We start from the raw sequence: 25221 nt of genomic DNA on the forward strand, positions 1-25221 counted from the left end.
ACCTACCGATCAAGACGTTCATTTGACGCTCTTCTGACAGATGCTACTAACGTTCGTGCTTAGCTCGACAATCGTCTCGAGGTTCTACCGTGTCCGCCTCCTAGCTGCAAAAACGAGCAGCAAATGCACAACATTGTGAGGCCGTATGTCTCGCGCGAGTTTGCGTCAAATTCAGTCAACCATGCGCCAACGGATGAAGATCGGAGAAAGATTGCTGCCGCTAGCTTCTTTTCGTTTGACGTCTTAACCCCTCCAAACCGGAAACCAAAAGTCACATTAAAACTGCATATGCAGCTTTATTAAACTTGGTATTTGTAAATAATGGGATAGGTGTAGCTCGCTCATAAAAAAACGGGGTTTGCAAAACTGCGCAGAGCAGCGATTATACTGCCCAAACCTGCATATTGGTAGTAAGGTTGCCACATGTAAATTGCATTATGCAGTATAAAATGAAAATAGCCAGGACGACTCCCGAAAACATAGGAACAGAACCAGCTCAGTCTACAGCTCTCATTTTTAATTTTTTTAAAACTGAAACTTCCTTTACATATTCCTATAAAAAAAGTTGGAGTGTCACCCGTAGCAAGTAACGCAAGCAAATGACACGAGACTGTTTGGGTTTCTGGTCTATACAAATTCGAAGTGCTATGTATGTGGACACCACAGCTGTTTGAACACGACTCGACTGGATCAGAAACATGAGCCTTGTGATGCACTTTGAGATGAGCTTACATGAGAACAGACATTCGATGCTACACAGCTGTGGATCAAAACTTACGCAGTTTGACTTATCCTGAATATCATGCACCTTGAAGACAAAAATATATGCAGGGCAGAAGTTACGTTGTCGTTCGTCGCCTCTTGGAAGATGCTGGCGTTGCAGAAGTACCCGGAGTCGATGGAGAACTAGGTGCTTCAGCCGATTTCTGACGCATATGAATCCCTTTGCCATTTTCGAAAGGGATCAGCTTTCCGCTCATCCACTCCTTGTGCCACACATCCCAACATGTCATGGCGACCCCACGCACTTGTCGCCGCGCCCGCATGCAGAGGTAGACTGGCCCTTTGTCGCTACAGTCGGCACAATAGTATGTAGTAGTTGATGCTCGCTGGGTGTCTGTTCGAAGCAGCGAGCACACCTTGCATGTCCTTTGCCGTCTTTTCTCTTGTGCTCCTTCGTTTCTCCATTCATCTACTTGACGGGCAGCGTGTCCAATTGACTGGTTTGCACCGACAGGGACCGGTACATATGCAGGTCTGGCTTGGGGTGGCTGGGTGCCGAATGCGTTGGACTCATACATGTCTGTAGCTTGTAGGCGACACAGCTGAAGATGAAGTTTCTTCATGTACTTCACGTGGGTAAGTGGTCGTGACTGCTTGTTCTTGTGAAAGTCCTTATGGACTATGTATCCATTTACAATAGCCAAGTCAATGAGCCCCAGTGCGAACGACTTATAGTATTTTCTAAAACGGGGAGAGAATAACGCTGCAATCTCAGCTGGTCATGGACATCCACGCCACCCATGTACGCTTGATAATCTTTTACGACTCTAAGGCATGGGACTTCCTCTTGCGTGGGACCATTCTGTCGCACCACCCGATCAAGTTCAAGGTTTCCTCCCGTGCTGAGAAAGTGTACAGGGCGAGAATCCCACCAACATATTGCTGACATATTTGGCACGAGCTTAGAAGTAGCCACCTTGAACGACCCGCGCGTAATCCCGGGTGGACGAGTCTTCTTCTTCTCGGCGACACCCTTGCAGTATCCCAAGCGGTTGGTCATGATTGTTCCCACACAGTAAAACCCCATCAGCAGCAGCTGAATAGCTAAAGCCACTGAAGTATAGATCCGGTCGATGACGACTAGGCGCATTCCCTGCTTTCTAGCATACGGGCCAAATGCTGCAAGTAGGTTTCGGACAACAGCAGCAGGGCCTGATTTCATTTCGGGCTTGTGGGCGTCGCTAGCGTGCTGTTTCTTACCGCAATATACTTCAAACCTGCATATATTCAGCAAACAAGACACAAAAAATGTCAGACAAAACTGAATAATGCACGATAGTAAAAAGCCGCTTCAAAAAAAATCAGACCTGATGCAGTACGCTGTGACTGCGCTGCATAGCATGAAGAGCTTGGTGCCCCACTTGTGGGGCTTGTCCTTCATGTAAACGCGCATCTTATTGAAGGATGACCGACTGGGTAAGGCTGCTTCGTCGAACGCCAAGTGTGATGGCGCAACGTATCCACGAAGAAAGGTGCGCTGCAAGACTTCTACCAGCTTGCGGATCTTCCAAGCGCGATCTGTTTGAGCCCTGGGGTCGTTGTTTGAGTTGAAATTAAGATTGCGTGAAATTTCCATGAATCGGCCTCTAGACAGCACTGAGCCGAAACACCCTCGTGATATAGCGCCCTCACCCGTTGTCTTCCAGTGATTAGCAAGTTTTTTTTTCTCAGTTCGGAGCAATTGTCCTTGCCACCAATAGTCCAACAAACTGGCACAGTTCGTGTGGTAAGATAGACTTCATGCCTTCCAAGTCGTGCTGAATATCTCGCCTTGTCTTTCTTGGTAACTGTGGGTTCAACCTCCGCTTCCGGCGATATCGCTGAAATGTTTCGTCAATACGACGTGGTAGCATCTCCAGGTGATACTCCGTCGAGCAAGCAGCAATGTGCTGCCACAATACAACAGGAAGAAAGTAAAAGAAGAGTCCAATTGGAGAGTCTCCTCTGCGCAAAACGTCTGCAGTTGGACCTGAGTACCCTTGGCGAAGGCCAGGATAGCTTGAAGTATTGTCGATGGAATCGTACGGGCCCTGCATGTACTCAGCAGTATCAGGTTCAATGACATCCTCCCAGCCAATAGCGGACATCTCAAGCATGACAGCGTTCTTTAGGTTTCCAGCGAGAACCCCATCCTCTCCACCAAAACTATCAAGAAAATTCTCCGTCTGCAGTGATTTCGTCTTCTGTCGCGACCAGATAATCACCAATGTCCTCAGATGCACAATAAATTCCCGCCTCTTCATCCGATACACACTCTCCGGTCTCTATGTCATCGGCTTCCGCCTCATCACCCGAATCCAAATTTCCAAACTGATGTTCAATGGCGTGATCAACAACCGCGCTCAAATCATCGGTGCTATCGGCAAGCAGCTCGCTACCAAGAGCTGAATCTTCTTCGTCTTCATTTGCATCATCTAAAAAGCAGCACATAATTATGTCAGTATTCGGATTAACAGACATCATACTATGCAGTATATAATGCAGCGTAATATGCAGAGCACTATGCAGTACATTATACTGCAAGCTATTCAGCATAGCATTCAATATACAATGCAGCATACCGTTTCTGGTTGGAGTTTGTGCTGGATGTGTGGAGTTGCTGCCGCTGATATTATCAGATTCTACTGCTTCTTCAGATGAGCAGTCGGCGTCTTGACCGTGTGGTCACGTCGGGATGAGCGGAGAGCTTGGCTGGGTACTTCTAACTGGAGAATTTGCCATAGGACCTGGAGTATTCATCAAAGAGCGACGCGCCGGCGCTCGCTGTGATGGTGACTGTGGCCTGGTAGTAGATTCATGTACGGGGACGGGAGGCACACCGGTAGTTGGTTGATTTGTGGGGACTCGTTGAGAAGTAGCCTGAGCTCGAGCTCTTGCTTCTGCTGCTTCGATATCAGCAGCCTAGCTTTCACGTACGATAGCTGCGGCAGCAGCTAGTTGATCATCTCCAGGAGCACTGGGTAGGACGCCTACCGCGTTGCGTCGCAGTTCTACAAGCAACAAACTTGGTATTAGACATAGTAACGAGCTATTCAACTGCAAGTAATACACACACCTTTTGCGTAATGCTCCAATACTACTTGTTCGCCACGGAAGTAATCGACGCCTTCGCTCCCCTTCACGTTCTTACCGGGAGGCATATAAAAGTAGCGGTCATCGAGACTGCGCCCCGAAGGGGGCTTTCGTGTCCACCCGTCCTTCTTCAGCTCTCTCCACACCGCCTGGAAAGATAAGTCGCGTGCGGTAGCTTCGCAGTCTCGCGGCACTTTGCCTCGGACTCTCACCATCCTCCTGCGTCTTTGGTCCTCGGGGCGAGAATTCTCGAATGAGAGACATTTGGAAAAGGCGGCGATCGTCGTTGGCTGTGCACCACTCACTAAGTGGGATCAGCCCGTTACCTCCGGTATGTAATACAAATCATCTAGCTTTTCTCAAAAACCTCGCAAAGCTGATCTTTAGATGTACCGTATTCCTTATGTGATTGGCGACGCTCGGTCATTAGCGACAAATCCAGCAGCCAATCAAATTGATTTAAATTTCGTGTCGTCGCGCTTTATGTGCTTGGCGACCAATATAATTTTAGCATGTTATATAGTTTTTTTTATGCAGGTATCTTTTATGCTGGCAGAAAGGCTCGACCACCTCAAGAATTTGACTGTCGCCAATCACATAAGGAATACGGTAGACAAATGTTGCCACTTTTAACCTCTTGAGAAAAAAAGACGCACACAGAAACAGGCATTCTGGCTGTCTTAAAATTTGTATGCCTTTTGGCGAGCGAAAAGACACGTCTTACAAACTTTAAGACTAAAAGTCGTTAAACTAAATATATTCAGTTTAACGAAAATGGTAATCCTGCATTATGCAGCACCCGGTTTCGAGGGGTTACCAGATTCTGTGCTAAAGCGCATAGACTGGGAAAGTTTATATGTTTTTGACGTCCAAAGGTGAGGTCAATTACTGTAGAAGTAATTCTAGCGGTTTTACGTTTTTAAGCGTTATTTACATAATTGCTTATTAAATCTGCACTTTACTTTTTGTCGCTGCAACTCCTGTCACAAGCTGTAAGAATCCAATTGTGAAAAAGTGAGTCATACAGGGATCCCATGGAGCCCCACTGTTACATTGAGTGGGAATTGAGTGGGAATTAAACGTTTTTGTACCGGTACCATGGCAGTAGTCGCATAGATGCTGCGAAGTAGTGGTGCTATTTCTTGTATAAAGTAAGCTGGTTATCGGTATCAAATCAGTGAATACCGATTTGCTGTGAAAGCCGACCACGGCAGTTGGCCCAGTAATTCCCTGCAGACTTAAATTCGAAAACCCGGCCAGCAGGGTTGTCAACGGCGGATTTTCGAATGTGTCCCCAGTCTCGTCTGACCCGCCAATTTTCGGCTACAAAAGTGTGAATTACCGGTACTGGGCCGATTGAAAGGAAATCGGTATGCACCGACTTGGTACCGAACACCTGCTTACTTTAACCAAGAAAAAGCACCATCATCTATGCGACTACTGCCAAGGTACCAGTATAAAAAAGCTTAGTGGGAGCTGTCACAACCGAATCAAAACTGGTACAGTACTGCACACCGTTCTCGTTCTTTGATAAGCTTCCGAAGGTGATGATCCTGAATGCAAATGAACAATCACTTGTAGGCTAAAATATTGCATACCGGTATTCGTAAATCCTATATGGTCCACCCCCGCGAAAAAGGGGTGCAGTACTGTACTTAGGTCAGACAGAACATGCCAAACACATGTATTTACTGTTTCAGCACACAGCAAATCAATTGACTTGACTTCTGTATACTTTTGACCTTCTGAGTGTCGCAATAAGACATAATCGACGATTAGAGGTCACAGCAGAAAAGGGACCAGCCGCGCTGGGCGCCCCTTCGGCGCCCCCGCGGTTCGCTGCGCTCGCAATATGGAGATAGAATGTTCTGGAAAGTGTAGTGCTCGGCTCGCTGGTGAGCTCAGCGCTGGGCCCGCCTCCGCAAATACCGCGCGGCCCTGAGGGCTTCGCGGGCTCTCCGCGCGGGTTTGCTGCGGCTACGCGCCTCGCACCCGCTCACCTTAGTTGGCGCCGCGGCTATGGCACCCACGTCGCCCAGCCCCGTGTGTGTTATCCCAGCGATGGACGTGTGTTTCTCCTATTTTCTCCTTAGGTCAAACCTTATTTAAAAGTTTTTAAGGCATTGCTCTTTGCCATGTGTACATTTTGTATTTTGTTTGTTTGTTGAACTGATCAGACAGCATATGTACGTAGCCAATTCCGGCTCATTTATCATGGGATTGGCTTTGGGCAATATGCTCGTCATCAGCCACTCCGGATTTATAGCTGTTGCCTTCTTTGCTTAACGCTGCGCTAAAATGTGGGGACGAACTCTAGTTGCAGCGCTCGGGGTGCTCGTTGTCACCGCGTCTGCGACCGACCCTCTGCCAAGCCAACAAGTGCGGGCGCTTAAAGCGGAAGCAGGCATGTGGAGCTTCGGGTCGAAGGCGTGCGAGTGCAAGTCCACTCCTCGCCCGTGCCTTTTTATCCACGGAGAGAGCAACGAAAACGAAGAAAAGGAGCTGCAGACCAAGTCTAAGAAGTTCGGCGATATGTCTGACCACGCCCCGTGCTGCTCGACTATCAAGTATGCGTCCCTGGACACGATGACAGCTCGTTGGACTGACAAGAGCCTGCAGAAGACGGTATGCGAACACGCTCTGTCTATGAGCAAAACCAGCGACGAAGACGAAGGGCTGATCAAAGACACTATCCTGGTGACTCACTCGATGGGCGCGTTGATCGTGGCTGGCGCGGTCGCCAACGAGAGGTGCAGCCTTGATAACAGTACGACGTGGGTGAGTATGAGTGCGCCTATGAACGGTACGATGGCATCGAACTACGTTCAGGATATCTGCACGGACGATGACACGCAGGCTTTCCGAAAGATTTTGACACTCCTTGGAGAATGCCCCGTTGACGCTGGCATGAAGTCTATCGCGTACATGGGCGGTAAGTATAGTACCATGGATCTCAACAAAGCCTACGTGGCTGCTCAGAAGGTTTACCGGGAACACGTTTCGGCGGCCATGTGCAGCGACGATGACATCGGCACCGTTTCCACGGACCAGGCCAGCTACCTGTATCTTGGCTCCCAGGTCGAGCATGGCACCAAGCAGCACGATGGTGTAGTGACGTTCGAAAGCTGCCGCGGTGGATTGCCCGAAAATCTTTTTAGCAACAACTACGAAGACAAATTTTACGTGTCAAAGTGCAACCATGCTGACACTGCGTTCCTTCATGGGGACAGCTACTTCCGCGACACGATTAAACCGGTAAGTTGGTTCGAATGCCTTCTTTAAGCGAAAACATACTTGTAATCGGTATGTCTCTTTGTGCATGCAACAACTCTGTGAATACTAGTACTACAGTAGTATTTTCTTCATTTGGTCGCAAGGTTGCATGTTTTTTTTAAACTTGGGAATGGCCTTTTCGTAAAGCTAATTTGTAAAATTTAGCCCGTTTTATTAACTTAGTACTGTTGTGAGCTTTTAACGCACGAAAGGAGAAGACTCGATTCGAATATTACTCCTTCAAACCAATTTGAAATTTGATTTAGACTCCCAGACTAGTTCATCAAATCACCCACTTCAGGCATACCACGTGTACACCTTTTCCAGTCCAATAAAGCCAAGAGCAAATGGTATTAGCCAAGTGCGAGAGCAGTTTGGCCAACAACAAAAGCGAATTGATGAAGAGCAAAGCCAGATTGGAAGAACTACTACACTACATATGCACTTACACAGTGAGTGCGTGTCGTGATGCACGCACTTCGTCTGGCTCGCTTCAACGGCCTACAGGCATGTCTTTGAGGTCCGTGACCTTCACGTGAAAGGTGAGCATGTGGCGGTAGCATGCCTCGCACAGACCTGGTGTAGCAACCTCAGGGAATTTCGAGCGAGCAGCGCGTGTGAGATGGAGCTGTCTGTGTGCCTTCATCGTGACACCTTCGGGGACAGCAAGAATGTCTGCACGGTGCTCGGTCATGTAATCCTTAACAGCAGACTTGAACGCAGAGAATACATTCTCAATCGGGTTCAGCATGGGCGAATAAGGCCCAAGACGCAGCAGTGTAGCACCAGCAAACTCAGGCTCCTCAAAGACGTGCTCAGCTCGAGCATGGCATGGCGCGTTGTCTAGGACAAGAACGACGTTGTCGAGATTCTCAACCTTTCGCAGCGTGGCTCGGATAAACTCGTTCGAGTTCAGATACTTGTTGCCGCCGAATCGCAGCTCGTAGTGCACGACGCCGCCGATGCCGATGCACGCAATCACTTGCAAGTTCTGGCCGCCACCAGCAAAAACTTTCTTCACAGCACGCTGGCCACGGCGGCTGCGCCCTCTAGTGCTGGTAGACCAGAGATTGAAATTGGTCTCGTCCATGTAGATGATCGTCTTACCAGCCGCTTGATAACGCTGCAGCTGAATGAGATAATCACGGCGCTTAAGCTTGTTCTGCGCAGTGTTCATGTACTGGGGCTCTTTGTGGAATTGCTTCATGGTGATTAGAGCAGCATCGAGGTGATTTTTCACGGTTTGAGGGCACACCGTTACACGAAGCGATGTCTCGAGCATGTCTGCAATCTGCCGTAGCGTGAGGTCGGGGTCAGTGGCGAGCTGATCTTATAGGAACTTCACGCATGCTGGGGTCATCTTTTGCGCGGTTTTTCCACCACGAGGCGCCGGGCTGATCACGTCCTCAAAGTTGGGGTAGCGCTGTACCCAATTGCGAGCAGTGCTGAGATTCACGTTGTTGTCTCCAGCGACAGCTTCCCAGTCGAGACCATTACGGGCAGCCTCGAGCACGCGAAGCTTCGTGTAGAGCGTGTAGCGGCGATACTTAGTCGGCATCAGCGTCGAAGGGAGAAAATGGAGGAATGAGACCGAAACGAGAAGCCTTTGAGGCGGGGAAGCTCTCGCTAGAGCATGTTGAAGCTCGTGAATTCCCTTTTGGGCTCGGTTTGAGGCTGCTTATTGGCGGAACCAAAGAGATCGCGAGCGCATTGGCGGAATGAAGGAATGCAGAGCGTGTGAAGGCGCGAAGCCTACGTGCGCTGCCTGCATACGCAGTCATTCACTGCGCTAACGAATGATCTTCAAGTATGCGTATTGATAGGTTGCGCCAATTTGCCTTTGCTCTTCATCAATTCGCTTTTGTTGTTGGCCAAACTGCTCTCGCACTTGGCTAATACCATTTGCTCTTGGCCTTATTGGACTGGAAAAGGTGTAGTACTGAGAAGTCGGCGAGACCGCGATGTAAGAATAGCACAGAGGAGATAACAGGTAGTGCCTCGGCCAACGCAGACGACCGATCGACAGCACCCGGCTCGTAGATATGCCCGAGACCGGTCATCCACAAACTCACCGCAGGTTGCCTACCCCACTCTGAATCTTGCAGCTGTATGGTGCTAGGTCTGGCATTATCACAGCTTGGGGTTCGCACTGGAGGCGGCTAAAGCTTCAAAAGGTGACATCCAGAAGTATTGCAGAAAGCTCAACGAGATGGTCCTAAGTACAGTAGAAGTCGTTCGACTTTCAATATGCACCTTTAAGCGGACGTCGAAGCTCGCTATCACCTCTTACCGACTTCAAGACTACCATTTCTTTGGTGTTGCAGTACATAATTTCAAATTCTTTTCGCTCTACTTTTTCTTGTACAAAGTGATACCGAATGTCAATGTACTTGCTTCTGCCATGCAGTTCTGGGCTGTAGGAAAGTTTAATACAACTTTGATTGTCCTCAAATAGGGTAATAGCATGTGAGCTTTCGTGTTTAAGCTCTACTAAAAGAAGCTTTAAGAAAATACCTTCTTGCATGCAGTGACATAGGGCTATGTATTCCGCCTCTGTTGTGGACAGAGCTACGGTGTGGTGCTTTCTCGATTGCCATGAAATTGGGCTTCCACACATATATGCGATATAGCCTCCCACAGATCGTCGTGTGTCTGGGCAATTGGCATAGTCTGCGTCGGAGTATGCAGTGAGATAATGCTTTGACTTATACTGCTCTAGATTTTGCTTTCCACCAAGGGTGATGCCAAGATTGCGCGTACCGTTTAAGTACTTCAATCCTCTCTTAACGGCATTCCAGTGAGGTTTTTCTGGGTTCACCAGGAATTGACTGACTTCTCGTAGAAAATATGCGAGATCAGGTCTAGTTCCCATCATTAAGTACATAAAGCTACCAACTGCCTCTCTGTACGGGATCGCTTTCATCTCATGTTTTTCTTCTGGCGTTTGGGGGCACATGGCCTCCGTCAGCTTCACACTGGGATCAGCGGTGTACCAACTTGCATCAAGATGAGAGAAGCGATCCAGGATTTTGGTAGCGTACTTCTCTTGGTGAATGAAAATGGGTTTGTCCGTACGGTTGCGTACGATTGACCAGCCTAAGATGTATTGAGCTTCACCGAGATCAGACATTTTGAAGCGCTGCTTGAGAGCGTTCTTTATGTTGTTAATGATATCAAGCGTAGGGGCTATGATGAGGAGGTCGTCCACATAGACTAGAATGTAGCATGTAGCTCCATCCACAAATCCAATGAAAACGCATTGGTCTTTGATGAGTTTGTGGAATTTCATGGTGAGAAGAAAAGAGCACAGGGTAAGATACCAGATCTGAGGTGCCTGCTTGAGACCATATAGGCTCTTCAAAGGCTTGCAGACTAAGTGCTCTTTTCCTCGAACAGTAAACCCTTCAGGTTGCAGCATGTAAATTTCCTCATCGAGGTATCCGCTCAGGAAAGCGGTTTTAACATCCATTTGATGGATCTCAAGGTCAAGGAGTGCTGCAATCGTCAGTAAAAGTCGCAGCACTTCCATGCGGATCACTGGAGAGAATATCTCATCGTAGTCAACGCCATACTTTTGCAAAAAACCTTTTATTACCAGGCGGGCTTTATAGCGGTCAATACTGCCGTCTCCATTGTATTTTACAACGAATACCCATCGACACTGTAGGGCCCTTCTCCCTGTCGGTAGTTTTGTGAGGACCCACGTTTTGTTGTCAATCAATGATTTGTACTCACAAATGGCTGCCTTCTCCCAATGTTGTGCTTCTGGTAGTTTCTGGGATTCTAGGAACGTCTTTGGTTCAGATATGTGTCTGATAGCCAATAGAGCGTAGATATGAGTGAGGTGCTCTTTTCGTTCGTTAATGTCGAGTGGATCATCAAGTAGACACGAGTGTTCATCCTCGTTCTGAGCGCTCGTTTTGTGTTTGACTTTCTTCATCTTTACTACTACTTCCGCGGCAAGCGCATTGACGCTGCGTTTTAGTAGTGAGGCTATTGGAGGTAGCAATTGTGGTGTTGGTAGCAACGGTGATAGCGTCGGTGCGGGGCCATTTTGGTCCGAAATTGCTGGTGTATTGAGGTATTCCAAGTGTGGGAACTCGTCTTCTCTAAGCACAACATCCCTGCTGTAGATAATACGGTTTTCTTTTGTGTCAAGGAGTCTATATCCCTTTTTGTTTGATGGGAGTCCTAAGTACATGCACTTCTTAGCACGTGGTTCTCGTTTTGTGCGGTGTATCTCAGGGATGTGAGCGTACGCAGTACACCCAAACACTTTGATGTAGTGCGCGGATGGTTTTCGCTTGAACCATTTCTCATATGGGGTGACCTTATCGGTTACCGAGCTGGGAGTAATGTTCAGAAGGTCAGCAACGTGTTTGACGCATTCTCCCCAAAGAACCTGCGGTAGGTTATTATCAATGAAGAAAGCCCTGGTTCGTTCGAGAAGTGTACGCATGCGCCTCTCTGCAACTCCATTTTGCTGGGGCGTGTACGCATTTGTAAATTGTGCGTGCGTATTGTACTTCTGAAAAATCATTTTTCCAAGTTTCTCATATTCTCGGGCATTGTCGCTTTGAAGATGTCTAACTTCTTCATCGTGTATGTTCTCATTGAACTGGAGTTCGCCTACATCAGCGCGAAAAACGTTTTGTGCTTTCTTGCGAAAATCTTCATAGCATTCGTACAGCTCAGACTTTCGCTCGATGATGTAGATGAACATGTACCGTGAGTAGTCATCTATAAAGGGCAGAAATATTGACACCCCGAGAGAGTGGGGACGGGTAATGGGCCAGCCATATCAGAATAAACTTTTTCAAGAGGGAACTTTGCCCGTTCAACGGTACGTTTATTGAATGGGCTACGATGGGCCTTGGCGTATGTGCAGGAAGAGCAAAAGTAGTCTTTCTTGGAATCAAAGTCCTTCAGGCCCATGTCCATGACAGTGTTGGCTTTAGCCAGATCCTGCATAATGCGAAAGTTAGGATGACCCATTCGTTTATGCCAAAGTAAAACATTATCAGGCTTACCTGAAGTGGCCACATGGGCTACCTGACTTGAGGTTGCCGGGCTCGCTTGAAACTGGTAGAGTCGAGTCCCTTCACCAATTTTGGCTTCAAATTTGGTTCGGCTAGCGAAGAACAGAACGCACTTCTTGGCGTTGGGGAAGTTGATTTTGAAATCATCTTCGACGGCTTGGCGCACGGAGAGTAGGTTGAACTTCAGCTGGGGCGCATATAGCACGTTGGCCAAGGATATTTCTCGTTCCTTTCCCTTCGTGTCCTTGATTGACATCTTGACATCACCAGTTCCTTTTATCGAAATCTGGTGATTGCCGCCGACAGTGATTGACCTGCCAGCACTTGGGATCAGCTTCTCAAACCACTTCGGATTGGACGTAACGTGGCGAGTGCAGCCTGAGTCGACAGTCCACACTGGGTCATGCTCCGCATCTTGGGCGGTGAGACTTACAGCCTCTGTTTCTTGTCTGAGGTCCAGAGTGGTGATGGCTATGATTCCATACTCGTTGTCGGAGTCGGTGTCCTTGCGGCGACCGTGGAATTTATTGTGACTCTTGGATTTTCCAGATGTATTCTTCTGGTTGCCGTTCTGGCTTCTGTTTCGATTGCTGTTCCGCTTGCTCTTGTAGTCATTCCGATTTTGGATTCGTGACTTGCCGCCGAAACCGTCCTTGTAAGGAGGCTGTCCAGCCTGATTGGACAAAGGTTTCAGCTTAAAGCTGGCGGGAAGCACCGTTCCTGCCTTTACCTGACCATTTTGTAGGTGGCGCTGTAGAACATAGCAGTCGACAGTATCGTGGTTGGTGCGCAGGCAGTATGTACAGCTCATCGTTGAGATGAGAGCCTTGCTCTCTTAATAGGGAGCTTGAACCAAGGTTGGTTCAGGTGCTAAAGCCTGTAGGGCCTGCTCGTTTCGGGTTTCCCTCGATTCGGGTGTTCCTTGTTTGAGCGTGTAGCGGTTTTCGCCAGTTCATGCTGCACCTTGGCCTCGATGTGACGCTTTAGCTCTTCGTAGGGAATGAATTTCCTGCTACCCTTCCAGACCGATAGTTGCTGCTTCCATTTTCCAGGTAGCGCATGGTACAAGTAAAGTGACTTCTGTTCGTCACTGAGCACACTGTTTGTGGCTTCGGAGGCAACCTTCATGGCAGATTCGATGTCAATTATGAACCCCGTAAGGTCTGAACCTTCTTCATACCTCAGTGCCATCAGGTATGATAGCACATGATACGGGTCGCCGTGGATGGCAGCACCTTCGTACTTGCTACCGATCGTCTGGAAGATCTCAAACGCAGTAGTCTTGTCCTTGACCATGAGAACATGTTGGTCATCGATGGTCTTGATAAGGAAAGCTTTTGCTTTTGCCTCGTTGAGTCGAAGCTTTTTCGAGCTCAGCCTCTGGCTTTTAGCCTTCAGCTTCTCTGCTCGCTTCAGTTCATCCCGCTTCTGAGCAGTGAATGACTGGATAACGGGGGGATTCTCCTGCCCCATTTCCACATCGCCGTCGTCTCCGGCTGTTGGTGCATCCGAACTTGCGGAGCTGGCATCAGAGGAGGACTCGCTCGGTGAGGAGCCCACCATTTCGTCGGCCTTGGGAGCACCGGCAGCATCAAGCGCGGCGGACATGTCGTTCATGTCGGACAGTGCCGGGTTGAGTTCTTCATCGGAGTCGAACTCGTAGTCGGAGTCACCGGTGTAGTCGATACACTCGACGTAGCCGAGAAGGTTCTTTCCTTCGAGGGCGGCAGTGACGCGGGTCTTCCAGATGATGAAGTTCCGGCCATTGAGGCGCGGAAACTCGCGGTCGTCAGCGGTGGAGGCTTGCGTTGAGCTCATAACCTATTGAAGGTGAGGCGAGGAAGGTGGAGGAGCTTGAGTAGAAGGAAGAAAAAAGAGATGTGATTAATTTTATGAGTCTGTCTTCAGAGAGTTATCTGGCCATTGATTTATCTTTCCTGTAAAAGGGGATGTATCGACTTATGCAGGATTGGGTCCAGAACATATTTTGTATGGTAAGACATTTTGTACAATAACTTGTACGCTATGTCACCAATTAGGACACATCATTGACAATTTATGCAAGCATGTTGCAGGGTTCGGCCGGAGGAGTTTCTCATCTCCAGCAAGCTGGTCCAACGCGACTGGTCGGCGGTAATCAGTGCCTGGAATCCAGGCACTGATGGCAAATTGCCTATGACACAGATGTGATTCCACTCAGTGCTGCAGTGCAGTGCACAGTGTGCACAGGTATCAAAAGTGAGCAAATCTCCGTTTGATTTCCAGGCCAACCGTACATATCAATTGCAACTCGCCTCGCCAGATATACTTGAAGTAGCTTACCGTGCACGTATTCCTTCGAAGAATTCAAAGCAAAAAAGCCCGAAATGAACAGCAAAACCGTTGTTCTGTAACAATTAAAGCTACATTATTACCGTTTTACTCTAGTATTGTTCATTTCAGGCTTTTTGCTTTGAAATTTCTCGTGCTGAAAGTAAATTAGTTCCAATGAAAACTTTATTTTAGCCATAGTTCAGGACTGCATTGCGCGGCCGAATAGCTTGGCCCTTGCGATGCCAAGCTCTGACGCCAACCTCTGATGAACGTGATGCCATGCAGAGAAGATTAACATAGTACATCACATTTTGGCAGTGACCATCCAATTCTTGCCTTTCTCTCTCGCTTCTCCTCGACCACCTGTACTTGCGGTCAAATCCAAAGTTTCCACTGATCGGCCCCTCACAACTCATTTTCCCTGTCGGAAACGCAAGCTTACCTCACAGCAACGATGTGGGGTCTCCGATGCATTGCACTCGTCTACATTACATCCACTCTATTCACGACTTCGACGACAGCTTCGATGACTCGAAAGGGCAAAGGAACCGTTCACGGTGATCTCCGTACCAGTACCACGGAATGGCCGTCTTTGATGCTTCACTTTACGTTGAAACGCAACTCAATGCAAGTGAACGGCCAGCCCGAGTTCGACGTTTATGCTAACCCGATCGTGTCCAAAGATGGTCTAAGCGTCACCTACGACGGGTACGTGGACTTCACCGAAGGCTCGACCCTCACCCGGTACACGCTGGTCGACGGTATCGCCTACTCGACGACTACGACCTCCGAGACGGACCAAACTCAAGCTTCATCGTCAACATCCGAATGCGTCGAAGTGAACGCACTGCCACCACTCAACGACATGTTACCGGCGCTCAACGACGCTACGCAAGTTGCAAATGCTACTTTAGACGGTGCTAAGATCAAGTGTTCGCCGGGAAATCTGTTTAAGGTCACCTTCCGAGGACTTAACCTGGCCGTTTGTGCGTCTGGTTCTTCAGGTGTTCACGTTTATGGCAGTGACTTGGAGATCAGACTTAAGTATTTAAAGAACCGGGTGGAGATTACGCCGCCGGAACTTACCGGCAGCGCCATCAGCGATTGTGAGCGTGTTGTGAACGCCACTGCCGTCACTGAAACCTCCATCGCCCTGCTAACTGGCGATGTGATCCCTGAGAGCGAGTCGCGAAGCCTGGACTTAGACTCGGGCGTCGATCTTGAAGCCACTACATGCTCTTGCAAGTCAACGCCACGTCCATGTCTCTTCATTCACGGTCTTGGGATTGACAACGAGAGAGCAGAACTTCAGGACTCGTTCAGTGCCTACTGGGGCAACATGACAGACCACGCTCCGTGCTGCACAGAATTCAAGTACATGGTCTGGAACTCCATGGAGACCGGATGGAATAATGACACCCAGCAGCAGATCATGTGCGACCTCGCAGCTTCCGTGACAGAATCAGGCTCACCGACCGAGATTGCCGACACTATCGTCGTCACGCACTCGATGGGCGGACTCATGTTGGCAGGAGCCATTGCAACGGGGAAGTGCTCGCTCGCTAACAGCAGCTCGTGGGTCGCTACGAGCCCTCCGATGTCAGGAAGTATGGGGGCTAACTACGCTCTGGAGTCCTGTGACGGAGAGCACACTGTTATTATGGAGGCGATCGGCAACGTGACAGACCAATGTCCAGTGCTCGGAGCTACAAAGTCACTAGCGTATGAAGGTGAAAAGTTGACTTCTACGGAGATGGACGAGGGCTACGAGGCGGCCCAAGAAGTCTTCCGGACGCACGTTCACGCTGCCATGTGCAGCAACGCGTTCTGGGGACTGTTTTCGCTCTACCAGCCTCTGTATTGGCTTCTCGGCGCTGCACTTCCTCACAAGTCCAAGCAGAACGACGGATTGGTTGAGTTCCAGAGCTGTGCTGGCGGCCTCCCGCTTGAACAGTTCGGGGAACATTACAGTGACCAATTCTACGTGACAAGTCTCAACCACGCCGACACCACCTTCTATCACGGCGACGGTCTCTTCAGTGCCGCACAGAAACCTGTCAAGTGGTTTGAGTGCATTCTGTAAATCGGCTAAAAATTTTGACGCTTAGGATAATAGAACTCCCAATCGATTGCACGCTTTGCACTTGCACGCAACGTGCTTCGGTCCGTTTCAAGAATGTGGACGGAGGGCAACTATTTATGATAGCAAAAACGACTCTTCTCCCTGCTAAGTAGGGACGCTCAACGACCAATATGCTTGGCAAAGTGTTTAAATCGTCCAGACCAATTTTGCACTAAAAGCAGCAGTGCAAAGCATGGGTAGTATGAAAGGTCCGAGCAGCGACATCAGCGCGTGTAGTCGTGTGGTACCAGAGGGAGAGACCGCGATCAGAGAAGCTACAGCTGACGATGCAATTCCCACGCCCGAGGAGGAAGCAGCACTTGTGGCGAAACTCGTGTCCCCGCTAGTTCCCGAAGTTGCAACGTCGGATGAAAATAGTCCAGTTGCAACAACCGATACGTCTTTGGGGCCCATGGCCTCTGAGATCTCTAATGGAGGGACTGAATGTGGTGTAGAGATCAACGATGTGACTCGAAACCAAACACGGCAAGCGAATGATCCAGCCATCGAGACGATCAAAGAGATAGAGTTTACGGAAGAGACCGACAAACGACGAAGCTGGAAGGTGATCGGCAAGCTGGCGGTGATGGCCAAGTTGATGAATGCACACTCGATCGATATCTACCACGACCGGAAACTAAACACGAGCCGCTTTATGATCCACCCCAACTCGAAATTGCGCCGAGCATGGGAAGTGTCAACTGTCTGTTTGGTTCTCTATGTCTGTGTGATGGTATGACAGTTGCAAAAATGATAAAGTGGCCTAGTGATCAATTTTCAGCAACTGACGTTTGTGCTCTTACAGATTCCGTTCATCATCGGCTTTCAGTTTGTCGATTGGAGCCACTTGAACGGCATGAACACTTTTATTGATGTCTACTTCATCACAGGTATACCATCATTAGGGACAGTATCAGTCTATGTGCTAACTTGTCCCGTTTACTGATCAGATATGGTCATGACATTGCGAACGGGTATCGTTTCAAATGGTGAAGTCGTGATGGATCCCAAGCGAGTCGCGCGCAAGTATTTCCGCTCGTGGTTCATCGTGGATCTCATCTCCAACTTCCCCTTGGTGCTCTTTGTCCAATCTTCGGGCAAATCTCTGAAAATTGTAAAACTTCAGAAGATTCCCAAACTGCTTCGGATCGGTCGATTACTGAAATATCTCCGCGAATACGCCAAGTATTACAATCTCATTGTCAGCTTTCTGGGCCTTGCCATGGGCTTGCACCTCTTCGCATGTCTATGGGCCAGTTTATTCAACGAATGCTATGGTCCTCGCAGCGAAGTGGTCTGCAAAGAAGACGAGGTTCGAAAATTCTCAAAATTTGAGAACTAGACCGAGATCTCATTTATTTTCATTTTTTTTTTTGCAGTTGGCACCAATGTACGTCCAATGCGTCCATATCATCATACTCATGTTCCTGGGAATTGGCGAAAGCACGACATATGCGAGCATCGCAAGACTACAAAATCCCGAGGTGAACGCCAACATCGGGCTCTACTACATGAGTATCACCGTGTTCATGTTAGGGACAGTTTTTTCATCCTTCCTCTTTGGCAATGTCCTTGCTCTACTCATGAGTTGGGACCAGCAAAAAGCTCAATTCCGGAATCGGATGGACATGATTAAAGCCGAAATGAAGTACTACGAACTACCAGAGGAGCTGCAGCATCGTGTTCGCAGGAATTACGATTATCTCTGGATCAACGTAAGTTGTCACTACTTTTTATAATTTGTTATTAAGGATTTCTCATTTCCTTACCCATTTGGTTTAGCAACGTGCATATTCCGACATGATGCTGTTGAATCAGCCCGGTATTTCTAAGCCGCTTAAAACGACCATCGCGTTGCATTTATACAAGGATTTACTGAAGACGGTACCATTCTTCGCTGGATCGGACTCGCGGTTCTTAGGCAAAGTCTGTCTTGCATTGGAAACAGCAGTGTATTTGCCAGGCGACACGATCATTTACTGCGATGATATTGGCAAAGAAATGTTCATCGTCCGCAAAGGTCTCGTAGAGATTCTCGTTCCTGACCCAGAGAACTCGGAAAAGCGGATTTATTTACGAGACGGGAACTTCTTCGGAGAGACAGCACTAGTCATCGACGTGCGTCGCACCAACACTGTCCGTGCCGTTAACATCTGCGACCTCAATGTACTGAGCAAGCACGCGTTTAACGAGATCGCAGCGGAATATCCAGAGTTCGGTGAGCGTATGAAGCGGACAGTGATTAAACGCCAACTTGACAATATGAACATCCAGTCCCCCACTGAGAAGGCAAAAGTGCACAACCAGCTCACTTTGGTCGTGGAAAAGTCACTTAAACAGCGTCGAATGTCCGTGTCACTACGTACCATCTATCGTGCGAAGAAACTGGGAGATAAACTCAAAGACATAGCTGACCGCGCCTCCAAACCCGTCCGCCGTTTTTCACGTGTCGTTGCTCCTCGACAAGCCCGTATCCGTCCTTCTCAACGCGAAGACTCTCATGACAAATCATTTCTCGAATCGAATTTTAAAGGAGATAGTACGCGAGACTTGGCTCAGTATTCCAGACCTGTTAGCGGCTCCAGTGCTCGAAACTTGTCCCCCAAGCGACCGACAACGACGCATCGAATAAATTCTGGTTTGTCGCGGCAAGCCTCGCAGTCTGGTGGCACACCGGAGACCACAGGTCCTCGACGGACGATCGACTCTGGTCCACGACGCACTGACGTACCACTCGATTTGATCCCGTCCGCCTTGGCTCAAATCACTTCAATGGTCGAACAGATCCGACAGACAACGGAATTGTTGAGTCTTCGATTGGGAGCTGCCGACGACTACGAAGATGACGAGGAAGACGACGACTTCGACTACGACAGCGATGACGTGTCGTACAACCTTCGTGATGTTTCACCGTTTCCTCCTTTGACCGAGGAATCCGACGAGGAAATGGCACGTCGCGAGAGCAACAGCATTGTACGTAGCCACTTGACTCAATGATTGTTGTATGTCAAGACTAACACTATTTCTTTCTAAATAGTTTGTTCCTAACGCACAGAATTCAAGCTCGACAAATTCTAGTCGCTTGGTACGATAACATTTTCTTTCGTCATATTTTTTTCTTATTTTTTATGCTTATTGGCAGTTTGGAGACAAAAGAGGGAGCGATTCGCCGAAGTAGGGAATGACATGCTCAACAATTATCCCAACCCCGATTATTTCAAGTATTTTACATGAATTTGTAGCCACTCGACTCTATTTATCCTAAATCCAGCTTTTACTCTTGCTCAATTTTCCACCTGGGCGCTTTTATAGTCCGAGATGACGCTTGCCAGCAACATCTCGACGGTGACAGCGCCCGACTTTTTCGTCTTCTTCTTCCCGTCGCTGTGCGCATTGAGTTTGTCCAGAATTTTGTGATTGAGCTCCGTCTTGGACTCTCCGAGTTTGTAGATATCTTGGTCCACCGTGTTCTCCGACACAAGCTTGTAGATCGACACAGGCTTCGTCTGTCCAATACGATGACAACGGTCACAAGCTTGCTCGTCGGCCGTCGGGTTGAAGTCCAAGTCGTGCAGAATAACCGTATCGGCAGCGGTAAGATTGATCCCGAGGCCTCCTGCACGCGTCGACAGTAAGAAGACGAAGATGTTCTTGTCTTCATTGTACGTATCGATGAGTCCTTGTCGCTCCTGGACATCCGTGGACCCATCTAACCGCAAATACCGGTATTCCATATGACTCATGAGTACTTCCAACAAGTCCAAGAGTTTCGTCCATTGCGAGAAGATAAGCACACGATGTCCGTCTTTCTGAAGGTTCGGCAGCAACGTCCGCAAGTAATCGAACTTAGCAGAAGCCAGGAGAGTTTCCATAGGCAGTTGCAGTTGCCGCAGCTCATCGATCGCTTCGTACTGTACGCACAAGTCGTGCAGTTCAAAGTCACTGTACGACTCGAGCTCCTGACGCACGCGACTGATCGAGCATTGGTTGCCGAAGGCTTCAGCTCGATGCAGACATCGACTCAAGGTCTCCAGTACTTGATCCGACACGAAATGTCGGCGCAGTAACACGGGATGGTTGGCTGCTTTCCGTAGCTGCGTAAAGATGGACATGGCCGTAGGTTCGCCTCCCGATGGCGTCGCGTACGTCCCCATTAAGTCCCACAATCGACGCTCTGCCTTGTGGTCTTTGCTCTTGTTTTTCTTGCGTTCTTTCGCTGCAGCTTTCAGTGCCGCTTGAGCCTCTCGACGCTTGACTACCGACTCCAGCAACTCGGTGTATGCCTTGCGTTGCTCGTCTCCCACCTTGACCAGCTCGATAGACACCGTCTTGGGCACTAGTTGACTCAACACGTATTGCTTTTCACGTCGCAAGATGAAGGGAGCCAAGATCTTGCGGACTTTTTCGCATTTCTTCTGTTCACTGCCGTCGAAGAAGCTCAGCAATTCATCCGAGCCATGGTCGAACATCCGCGGCATGAGGAAGCTCAGCATCGTCAGTAACTCGTTCAGTTTATTCTGGATCGGCGTGCCACTCAACACCAGTCTCGTACGTGCACGTAGCGCCGTGATGCGCTTAAACCGCGACGTGTTCGAGTTCTTGATACTGTGTCCTTCGTCCAAGATCATGTAGCCAAACTGGAAGCTGCGCAGGAAGGCGCGTTCCTCTTGACAAGTATCACGTTCAAAGTACGCGTATGTCGTCAGCATGACGTCAAAGTCGTCGCTATCTAGCGTGTCTTCCAGCTCTCGACGGTGGTCTTTCGAGCCGTGATACGTCACGATACGCAGCTTCGGTGCGATCCACGAGAACTCGCGTGTCCAGTTGTTCAACACACTGGCTGGGACGACAACTAAGTGCGGACCACCTGCACTCTTGTCGGTCTCTTCCAGCGACTTGAGAAGTAACAGAAACGAGATCGTCTGCACGGTTTTACCGAGCCCCATTTCATCGGCCAAGACGCCCGACACCTTGTTCTCGTGCAGCAATAACAGCCAATTAACGCCAACCACTTGATACGGCTTCAGTTCGAGCGTCTCGCAGATATCTGGGATGTCGTTCTGCGTCACTACGCGTCGATCTCCGCCATTTATCGACGCCAGCGACATGTGCACCGCCTCTTCTTCATCTGTCGCGTCCCCAGGCGACGTGGACGGACTGGAAGACGCCGATTTCGAGGCATTTCCCGACCAATTCCTCACTGATTGGCGTAATTTCCGGGCGATGCCTTCACATTCTTCCAATAGCTGTCCGACCTCGTCATGGGAGCGAGAATAATGCTCGTCTTCGTCTGATTCGTCGAAATCGTTCCTGTCTTCGTGGGTGAACCGTCTGGATGCGCTCGGGTCCTTCCGTTTCTTAAGTTTTTCGTCCTTTATACGCCTCCAGCCATCGCTCTCGGCCTTGTGCTTCTTGACGCCACTGCGACCGAATGCAGCCATCCAGTCTTTCGCTGCAGATGTTGATTTTTCAAGATCTTTTTCGAAAATATCGTCTTCTCTAGGTGATGACACGTCCGAGTCCACGGTCAAGTCCTGCAGCTTAGAGCTGTTGGTGTCTGCCTCGTCCTCGGACTCTACGATCGCTCTCGTGCGTTTGCCACGCCGTCTAGAGGAAGGTGCGAGCTCTTCTTCCTCTTCTTCGGCGTCTTCGGCGGTGCTAGAAGCGGTGGCATCTTCTGCATCGACGAGCTCTTTGTTCTCGTGTTTTGTCGCCTGTTTCTTGGGACTTGGGCTGCTATTTCTCTTGGCAAAAAAGGAAGACACGAGTTTCGTTCCTGCTGCGGCTGGAGCGCGTTTGGCTCGAGCTTTAGGGCGACTGGAAGCGGCCGAGCTCATGGTAATGCTCGGTACACGCGTAGGAAGCACGTTAAGTGCGACTTTGGGCGGCGCTGCCTCCGTGTCTACTACTTCGTACTTGGTCAGTGTCCCATTAGCGTAAAAAGCGTCGCGAAGACCGAGAAGCAACACGTCGCCCTGCCGCAACACGCTTTGTTTGGTCTGGCGTGTGGCTACGATGCTCGTCTTGCCGCAACAGCGCAGTGCAACTTTTGGGCCACTCAGGTACACGGCGCCTTTACCGCCACAAACGCGCTCCTCGGTACCGTCCGCAGTTAAGCAGTACAGCTTGCCGCTCACGCTTTCCTTGACGCCCAGAGCCATGATTGAGGTTTTGCCGCCAGTTTTTTCAATGGAGTGGCGCGCTTCCGATAATGGACAATTTCGCAACAGGATTGGATGAAATAAGAAAAATTTCGGTGTCACAGTTCTGTAAAAACTATTTTCACTAAGTGTACAATTTACTTTACGGTATCAGTTCGAAGAATAAATTACAGCGAACGTTCATGATTTTAAATAATCTAAATGCATCGAGAGCGGCGGGTGTTATGGATTGAGATGTGCGTCGTGGAGCTTCAGTTCGCGTCCGCGTCGCAGCTGTACCACCCCCAGTTGGTGGTGTCACGGCGCTCATTTAGTTCAGTTGCTTTACTTATTCACGGTGCTGGCCACAGCGTGCAGATCAGTTCCGTTGCTGTCTGTTTAGTGTGATGAAGGCGGTAGCGGCGAAGGGATGTCGTTTATGCCGATATCGGCTGAGTGGCCATCTCGGACGGTCGCAGCATCTCGGAAGCGCGGACGTACATTTTATCGGTGTGGATTCGGTCGCGTGGTCGCGGAGTGCAAGGGGGAGCATCATCGCAATTGGTAGGCGAGTCTACAGCTGTAGAGCCATCGGACACGCCGTCTTTGCGAAGGAAGAGGAGCACGCGGCGGTTGCGGGCGTACTTGTAAGAGCGTCGTCGGTCCACGATCTCAGAAATGCGCATCAGCTCCTCTTCGGTGTCCTCACCGTCGCTCATATCTTCCGATTGAGAATCCTCCGTGCCTTCCGTCGATCCGTCACGCGATGCAACGTCGGCCTCCGGTTCAGGTTCAACATCCTCAACTTCCACCTCGTACTCTCCGTCGTCTTCCAGTACCGTAGTGAGTGATCCGCACTGGTTAATAGGCGTACGATCCGCCGGGTTGAGCTCGATGGGTAAAATGGCCTTGTGGAAAGTATAAGCCTTGTGACTCGGGTCCTGAACAATTGCACTACCCAAAAATCCACGTAGGATGGACAGTCCGATGGGGCTAATGTCGCGTCGAACCAGGTAGTTCTGGCTGATGAGGAGGCGGTGCAAGCCCATGAGGTATTCAAGGAAGGCGTCACAACGGTGCTCGACCACTTTGCCCATCTTGTGACGGAACTTGTGCTTCTTGGGGAAATAGAGATCGTCGATTAAACCCGAAATACGAGGGAATTCGTCGCCGAAGAGCTTGAAGTGTTCAGCAATGAGACCACGCAGCATCATGAAGTCCGAGTAGCGGCGATGCACGACCCAACTGCGGCCAGTAATAGCGTTCTGCACGTGCACCGCAAAGATGGTGGTCTTCTTGCCAAGCTTGTTATCCGTAGAGATCACAGGTTTGATGTGGTACACTGCGATAGAGCCTACGTTGACCATGGAGCGCTCGATGGCAGTGCCGCCCATCGCTACCTGGAGCGTCTCGCCGCCGTGGTTAGTGGGGCGCACCACAAGCTGTGGCACGTGCTGTGAGACTTGCGCCTTCAAAGCTTCAGGCGTGGCGCGGATCGGCCGCATACGCCGGCTGATAGATGAGCTAGACATTTTGTTGTTCGGCATCCTGTTGCTGGTTCCACTGGTCCACACGGATGTCTGTCGCTCGAAGATTTCGCGAATGAAGAGCACCGACGTAAAGACCCCAAGCTAGGAAGTGCAGCGCTGGCTTGTGGGCAGCGCCGAGACCGATAAGAGGACCGTGCATTACTTCCCGACTCGCCTCTTCCACCCTGCCTTTCTGACTTCATTCCGTATTTGATGCTAGGCTTAAAATGCGATATTTTATTGGTGTACAAATAACTTGAAGACTATGATTGGCCAAAAGCAAATGGTCGTTGCGTTGCACAATTCAAACGTTGCAAACTGCAACGTGGCAAATTCGGGAAAATCCGCACCAAGAGCTCCACTCCAGGCCGCCGCAAATTTTAAGGAGCTCTACTATGAGCCGCCAGCAGAGTGTGTACAGTAGCTATTTCTTTTTGCTCCAAAGTCTTGGTAATGTGACAGTAAACCGAGTTCAACTAAGCTGGGGACACTTCAGCCCAAAATGTTTGCCAGCGCAATCTGGTGAGCCAGGATGCAGTTTAGGCTGGTCCAGATCAGTACAGCTGGACGCAATTTTTGTCTCTAATATTTGCCTGCACGCTGGGCCTGCCTCACGCAGATCGGTACAGTAAACCCAACTCACAAAGCGTGCTCTCCCTGCGGCGTGATCGCTGTTTGTTCATTGTACCGACATTGATTTTCCAGATTCAGAGCGAGGACTTGAAGTATCGGATATTTTGCGCCCCAAATACTTTCACTGACGTAGGACCTTCGATATTCATGTCGGTTGAGACTTGCCTTGCACGGTGGCCTTTGCGAAAGTCCATTTAGACCGTTACGCTGTGTTGCCTCACCTTGTACATGTACTGTAAAACTCACAGGCGCTTTTTTGCTAGTGTTGCTTCGCCGAAGCTCAGCACCCACCGATGCAAGGCAATTTCCGCCGAGTT

The 25221-nt window shown here is 49.5% G+C and overlaps 5 protein-coding genes across 5 annotated transcripts; 3 read left to right on the forward strand and 2 right to left on the reverse strand.

The window, feature by feature from the left end:
* Positions 1–6153: 6153 nt before the first annotated feature.
* On the forward strand, positions 6154–7137 carry PITG_13785 (uncharacterized protein; the record flags this gene model as incomplete). Its single annotated transcript, XM_002899431.1, has 1 exon — positions 6154–7137. One exon carries the CDS (start codon positions 6154–6156, stop codon positions 7135–7137), a length of 984 nt encoding a protein of 327 aa, XP_002899477.1.
* A 7811-nt stretch (positions 7138–14948) lies between these two features.
* Positions 14949–16563, forward strand: PITG_13788 (uncharacterized protein; the record flags this gene model as incomplete). Its single annotated transcript, XM_002899432.1, has 3 exons — positions 14949–14961; positions 15026–15524; positions 15582–16563. The coding sequence occupies 3 exons, from the start codon at positions 14949–14951 to the stop codon at positions 16561–16563; spliced, it is 1494 nt and encodes a 497-aa protein (XP_002899478.1).
* A 637-nt stretch (positions 16564–17200) lies between these two features.
* PITG_13789 (Voltage-gated Ion Channel (VIC) Superfamily) lies at positions 17201–19599 on the forward strand (the record flags this gene model as incomplete). The annotated part of the gene is made up of 6 exons (XM_002899433.1): positions 17201–17335; positions 17408–17492; positions 17553–17914; positions 17982–18317; positions 18385–19186; positions 19256–19599. The coding sequence occupies 6 exons, from the start codon at positions 17201–17203 to the stop codon at positions 19597–19599; spliced, it is 2064 nt and encodes a 687-aa protein (XP_002899479.1).
* A 287-nt stretch (positions 19600–19886) lies between these two features.
* PITG_13790 (ATP-dependent helicase, putative) lies at positions 19887–22763 on the reverse strand (the record flags this gene model as incomplete). The annotated part of the gene is made up of 3 exons (XM_002899434.1): positions 19887–21950; positions 22020–22249; positions 22421–22763. The coding sequence occupies 3 exons, from the start codon at positions 22761–22763 to the stop codon at positions 19887–19889; spliced, it is 2637 nt and encodes an 878-aa protein (XP_002899480.1).
* A 416-nt stretch (positions 22764–23179) lies between these two features.
* PITG_13791 (uncharacterized protein) lies at positions 23180–24499 on the reverse strand (the record flags this gene model as incomplete). The annotated part of the gene is made up of 1 exon (XM_002899435.1): positions 23180–24499. The coding sequence occupies one exon, from the start codon at positions 24287–24289 to the stop codon at positions 23180–23182; it is 1110 nt and encodes a 369-aa protein (XP_002899481.1).
* Positions 24500–25221: the final 722 nt, after the last annotated feature.

Source organism: Phytophthora infestans, genomic scaffold, assembly GCF_000142945.1.
Source record: "Phytophthora infestans T30-4 supercont1.30 genomic scaffold, whole genome shotgun sequence".
Classification (NCBI taxonomy): Eukaryota; Oomycota; class Peronosporomycetes; order Peronosporales; family Peronosporaceae; genus Phytophthora; species Phytophthora infestans.